Genomic DNA, 6,753 nt, shown 5'->3' on the forward strand with positions numbered 1-6,753 from the left:
ACAGCTGCAACATTATGGAATTCCCCTATGGGGCCTGAGTGTGTGTTCCATATGTGCTTGATCCAGTGATCCGGGGTAATAATGTTCAGCGCATAGAGAAGTTTGATATGCGCTATATAAGTATACAATAATAATAATAATAATAATAAAGGTCTTGTAAAAAAAATGATTACATTTTTGTGACGATCCGTAGTATGGTGTGGATCTGAGGATGTATTACCATTGCAGCCATAGTTCAAGTCTCACTAATAACGTCGGAGTGAACACTTGGTTTTCTTTTTTGGGGTTTTTTTCCACTTCATTTTATCCATTTCATTAAAACTATATAAGTTTTCCGTGCTTTTTTTTTTTTTTTTTTTTTTACGTTTTACATTTTAACGACTTTTCTTTTGTTGCAATTTCAACTTCATTTCTCATTAAACAGACATAGTAAGTCTAGTATTATTATTATTATTATTATTATTATTATTATTATTATTGTTGTTGTTGTTGTTGTGTTTGTTGTTATAAGCAACATGTTTATACTAATGCACACATTTTTTCACCGTTAGGTCACTGGCTCTGTTGTTAGCATAGTTAATAACTTGTTTAGTGTTGACGATGAAATCCTCATGAAGAGTCAAATGGAAGATAAAGCCCCTACAAAGATTATTGAAGCTCTTGAACAACAACTTACCCAGGTGGACCTGGGTGACAGTGGCATGTATAACGTAACCACTACCAATCTTGCAGTACAGGCTCAGAATATTGATGTTGATAGTTTTAGTCAAGAGAACAATACCTATTTTAGTTTTATATCAGAATCAAGTGAGATTGGTGTAGGTAGCATCGACCTAATCGAAGATAGTGAGACCATACCCAATGCCGCCACTGTTTCAATTGCTCTGCCAGTCAGTATATCTGACGTCATCAGAGACAAAAATATGAAAGGTAATATTTTTGGTTGTTGTTTTTTTTTTTAATGTTTTTTATTGCTTCATTAAACAGCAATTACATAAATAATTGCGGGATGAAACTTCTCTGTTGTTGTTAAGCGCTTCGAGGTTGTGTCAACGTGAGGCGCTATATAAATCCAGAATTATTATTATTATATGATGTTGGTGAACGACTTTGACAACGGTATTCTTAAAAAAAAACCAACCCTTTAGTCTTAGTTAAAAAAAAAAAAAACGCCCTGCGGAGGTATTATTTTAGTCGAGGTTCGCGTCATTTAGTCGTAGTGCTAGTCGAAGTTCATTTTAAGAATACGAAATGACGTAATTTTTAGGTTTTAGCTCGAACTACGACTAAAAATTTGTTTTAAGAATACCGGGGTCAATCACCGCAGGCCGATTTTTTTAGTCAGCCTAGGGTCAGGCTAAATCGCCGACTTGAAATATTTACCACACTAAAAACATGTTTTGTAACATGATAAATTGAAGCGAATAAAAATGATTGTATAGGCAGGTTTGATATATCTTCGGTGTGCTAAACAAGAGAGACATCAAGTTTAGCTTCCAAAATAAAAAAATAACATGTTTTGCTAGCCACATGCAATAGTTCCTGATTTGCACGAAATCCCCTCACGTTGATCCCTCGCGTTAATCACATAATGATGTTCATTAGAACTGGTTTGGGGTGATTAACGCGAGGGGAAATCCCCTCGCGTTGATCACTTAAGCTTAGGAGAGGAATTGTTTAAAGTTGTTGGACTGTTATTCTAGTGGCTGTGTTCAGTATTAAAAACATGACCTCTATGATTAGAATGTTATGCTGTATTCATTAGAACTTGTGAAAACTGATTTCACAACTTGTAACATGCGAGTACACAAGAAGAATGCATCCATTTGACGAACGCTAAATGGCTGCTGTCACTTTTGCAATGTGTTCAAAAATAAAACACACAAACAATTTTTTTTAATCTGAAATAATATTACTTAAACAAATTTCAATAATTATGTTGGGTTGCAAATAAAACATACAAACAAAACTCTTTTTTTATCTGAAATAATATTACTTAATAAACAAATTGCAATAAATACCTATGCTCGTTGTGCATAGTTTATGTTACATCTGCCATTTTCCACACTAGTGCAAATCGAGGAAGAGAATTCTACTCGAGCTCACAACTTGTGTTTACAAGTTCACCAACGAGATGAACGCGTTTCACACAGGTTGTGAACTGGGAAACACCGACCTCACAAGTTCTAATGAACGCACCATTATTATATCATCAAGTTAAAGCCTCACTTATTGGGTTGGTTCCCATATAATTGCTTCGGGACTGCTACACTATACCAACGATTGCACTGAAAAATATAGCTGCAGTGTAGCGCATTTTAGAAAAGCAGGCTTTACGAAAGCTTTATTTACTCAAAACGCAAAACTTTAAGGGGCAATGGGCCAACACAATAATCTTGGCTTCAAGTATAACTATTATGTTTTAAGTGTAATTAATAATATAATATAGTAATATGTTAGATTTATTTCATCGCTTAACGCCAACAAGGCCTCTAAGCGCTTCACATTACTACCCCCGGTCATTGGATTAAACGCCTATGGAACACAAACTCCCTGGGGGAGTATTCCATCAGGTTGCAGCAGTTACATCAGCGCATGTTGGCATTTAACCCTACCAGGTACCAATTTATACTCCAGGGTGGAGAGGAGCAATGCAGATAAAGTACCTTGTCCAGAGACACAAGTGAAATGCACATCGAGGGGAAACACCGACCTCGAGGTTGGGAATCCAAACCGTTCCCACTGTGCCAAAGCACTTCTAATTAACATTATTATGTGATTAATTATTACAGCATTCCTTCCTATTTAGTTTTACTAGAAAACTACATTCAACAGAGTATTTCTAATTATTTCTAATAATAATAATTGGTTGGAAGAAGAAATTTGTAGGCAAGTACATGCCACAACAAATTAAAACCTATTTTACATACAGCATTTTTCATTCTTCTTTTAGATTTCCGTGTTGTAGTGATTGTCTACAATGACAGTACATTATTTCAATCATCTCAGTTCGATCCCTCTAGCCGCAGACCAAATAGTCAAGTTATTTCTCTCTCCGTACCTGATTTAGGCCTAGATCACTTTGAATTGAATGAGTCCATCGTTACGACGTTCATTCCCCTAGAAGTAGGTTTTTGTACATAAAATTTGCTTGTATATTAATAAATAAACTTATTAAAAATAATATTACTAAAACAGAAAAACGACAATAAATGTAACAAAGTTGGTAACAACATTAACAACTACGACGGCGGCGGCGACGACGATGACGATGGTGATGATAACGATGATGACGATGACGACGAAGAAGGCGATGATGTTGGTGGTGGCGGCGCATCTACTTGAATTTTTTTGGTTGATCGTATACTAATCTTTATTAAAATTAAAATAATCCTCTTATTTTAACTATGCAATTTAATACACGGTAATGCATGTTTATGTTTATCACAATTTAATTTCTATATTTTTTATCATAATCAACAATTTGTATGGCGTTCTTTGAATTTCAAATATTTAATGTGTAGGCATATATCTGTCTCTTATACACATCTAGATGTGTATAAGAGACAGGTGTCAACGTGAGGCGCTATATAAATCCAGAATTATTTATGAATTTTTATTATATGCATTTTATTTTTTGAGCTTCATTTGTTTATTTATTTAATTTCATCAGACCAACAGCGAATCATGCCACTAAAAGGTTGGTAAAATATAATATATAATTGAATGTAGGCCTATATAAAATATACAGACGAAATGGTACATAAACAAGTCTCATGATCCATTATCATAAAACGAAATATAGACAAACTATTGTAAAATATATATCAATATTAATAGTTAAAATAAGAGAATTATATTGTATGAAAAGTATAAAATAAATCTAAAACAAAACTACGTTTTAAATACAGACATCTACTAAAAGGGGGCATTGAAGGTGGGGCAGTAACGAAGGCTTCTAAAATTAACATGAAAAATCAAACAGATGTATAAAATCACAGCTAACATACGCTTTAACATATTTATACAGAAATACCATATCGTGAATTAAAAATATATTCCTAGGCACATTAATTTACAAGGACGATTAAAACATTTTTCAAAAAACCTCATGATAAAATTAATCCTATCGTTGCGAATTATCTGAGATTCGGAAGCAAAACTAAAAATAACACAGCAATTTTCAAAATTAGAAGTAAATTAATAACGATAGGCTGTAATTGCACCAGGGCTATTTATTTTTTACAATGTCGCCAAATGAACCCAAGCGTTATGTTTCCCTTACGAATAACATGATCATTTACACAACGTAAGCTTACGGTCAATACAAACACCCTAATGACGATGAACAGAAAACTTTTTTCTCAATATCTCCAATCTTATAAGAAAAAACATAAAGGTTTTAATTTAAGAGGGACAGACATTTATATGCAATTGGAGGGATTGAGAGAAAGACCCAAGTGCCGACTCCATGCAACAACAGCATCATGATCTTCCTGAAGACCCCTGGCATCACTCTCAGTCCCGACAATACGATACAGCTTCAGATCATCAGCGTACATAAGGCAATGTGAGAGTATAATAATGGTATTTATTCAATCAAAATTCATAAAACATAAAACATGGCAGCCAAAAGGCTGAATTACGAATTACGTTAACATCTAAATTCTGAACGAACAAAAATACACAATCATGACAATAAAAGAATATATAACATTATTTTGATGATTACATTAAAATAGCTAAATAATTTAATTTAAAAATTATTGAAAAAATGAAATTATTATTATTATTATTAATTATTATTACATTGAAAACATTAAATTGATGAACGTCTGTCTTTTATCTTTGTGATAATTCTTTATAATTCAAGACTACAGCTTGACATAAAAAGAATATATAACATTATTTTGATGATTACATTAAAATAGCTAAATAATTTAAGTTAAAAATTATTGAAAATATTAAATTATTATTATTATTATTAATTATTATTACATTGAAAACATTAAATTGATGAACGTCTGTCTTTTATCTTTGTGATAATTCTTTATAATTCAAGACTACAGCTGTAATTCATATAAAAACCCTGGTCCTAAAAAGTGGTCCTGAAGTATAGAGAGACTTGTGATTTTAAAATGCAATGGAAAATAATCGTTTAAATTACTGTTATGTAAATTACTTACTATTATAATAAATTGTTATAATTTTTATATTATATTATACTAGGCTTATTATATACTTTTATTATATACAATACCTTCAAACCTACAATAGATTAGTGTGAAACTAATGTAGGCCTAACATTAATGGATTTGAAAATTATATATGCATTCAAACATCTAAGCATTTTATAGGTTACGACCTACATCGTAGACTGTGCCTAAACACATTTATAAACTAGTACAGTGTTTTTTTATACAAAATATTCGTGTTTATTTTATGTTTTTTTAAATGTCAAACTTTTCTTGCTGCTTTTTCATATTATGTGTAAAATTATTCGGATAATATTTGTGAATATAATTTTTTCACGTTTTTATATTTATTAGGAAATTGCGGAAGAATGACCCAATGAAACTTCTATGTCAGCTGTGTTTGTCATTGCTTGGATTGTACGTTGTATTTCTTGTTAATGTTGGAACCGAGGGAGATAAAAACAGTCGGGCATGTTTTGCTGTTGGAGCAATTTTGCATTACTTTTTGCTTTCCTCAATCTTTTGGATGAGTGCTCAGGCTTTTAATATGTACTACTTGTTTGTGAAAATATTTGATCCTCATGTATCACACTTGCTTCTAAAAGCCTGCTTGTTTGCATGGGGTAAGTTTTTTTTAATTATTCATTTCCACAATTGCAAGAAAAACGCATGAAAATGTACACAATACAAGCAATTACGAAAATGAACATAACGACAGACTAAATAATAAAGTGAATTTGTTATGCAACCGTTCTTATCATTTATTGCTCATGGATCATTTTTCAATGCCTTTGTTCATTTTTGTGTTGTATCCAAAAATATCAACAAAAAGATGAAATTTTCTGGCTATTAAAAATATGATATATTTTAGCATATATATGAGTAATTTTTAAATAAATTGTAATTTTTAGAATTAATATTCATTTTGGTTTCTTTACCAAATTACTTTTATTGTTAACTGACCGTCCTGTAAAAAAGGGGCATCTATCTTTTTAAGTTGTTACTTACACGAGAAATAAATACTTATATCATCATCAAGTACATGTATTTATTTTCTTAAGGTTTCCCAGCAGTAATTGTCTTAGTTTCTGCGCTGATTGATGTTCATAGCTATATCGATGAGACTAAGTAAGTTATCTTCTACATGAGTTTGTTGAATTCCAATAGAAACAGTTTATTCCTTTAATTAAAAAAAAACTAATTGTGAACAATGGTGTTTCTCAGTATTTTTAATATCCTAGGAAATAGGAACAAGATGCCCTTCAAAGAAAAGTTCAGTCAGTTGTATGAAAAAATGTGCCCCGGGGTTAGATCTGCAGGTATACCCTAGGTCTATTGGGTATGGTACTCGCCTTGATAGCGAGAAATTGTAGGTTTGAATCTTGCCAGACACGTTTTTGATACAATCGTATAAAGGAACTTTAGGTAGAAGGGCTATGCTTGATACGATTTTAACATTTTGTTCCCATTCGAGCACTGTTATTGTTATTTATCCATTTGTTTATATTGTGTTGACGGTATTACGCAGCAAACCAAATATGAATACTATGTATATATA

At 31.8% G+C, this 6,753-nt stretch overlaps 2 protein-coding genes across 2 annotated transcripts in view; both read left to right on the top strand.

Moving 5' to 3' along the window:
- The window catches only part of LOC117105982 (hyalin-like), a 27,117-nt gene extending 23,973 nt beyond the window's left edge, over positions 1 to 3,144 (top strand). The window contains exons 28-29 of the mRNA XM_033247285.1: positions 552 to 930; positions 2,954 to 3,144. Coding sequence (XP_033103176.1) covers positions 552 to 930; positions 2,954 to 3,144 — 570 coding nt within the window. The remainder of the gene's footprint in view (positions 1 to 551; positions 931 to 2,953) is intronic.
- A 1,343-nt stretch (positions 3,145 to 4,487) lies between these two features.
- LOC117105983 (adhesion G-protein coupled receptor G2-like) overlaps positions 4,488 to 6,753 on the top strand; it is a 3,507-nt gene continuing 1,241 nt past the window's right edge. Inside the window, exons 1-3 of the mRNA XM_033247286.1 lie at positions 4,488 to 4,570; positions 5,550 to 5,818; positions 6,257 to 6,323. Of these exons, the coding sequence (XP_033103177.1) occupies positions 4,488 to 4,570; positions 5,550 to 5,818; positions 6,257 to 6,323 (419 nt within the window). The remainder of the gene's footprint in view (positions 4,571 to 5,549; positions 5,819 to 6,256; positions 6,324 to 6,753) is intronic.

The sequence above is a fragment of the Anneissia japonica genome, unplaced genomic scaffold (assembly GCF_011630105.1).
Source record: "Anneissia japonica isolate Jap-2015-1 unplaced genomic scaffold, ASM1163010v1 scaffold284860_len1800451_cov186, whole genome shotgun sequence".
NCBI classification, from domain to species: Eukaryota; Metazoa; Echinodermata; class Crinoidea; order Comatulida; family Comatulidae; genus Anneissia; species Anneissia japonica.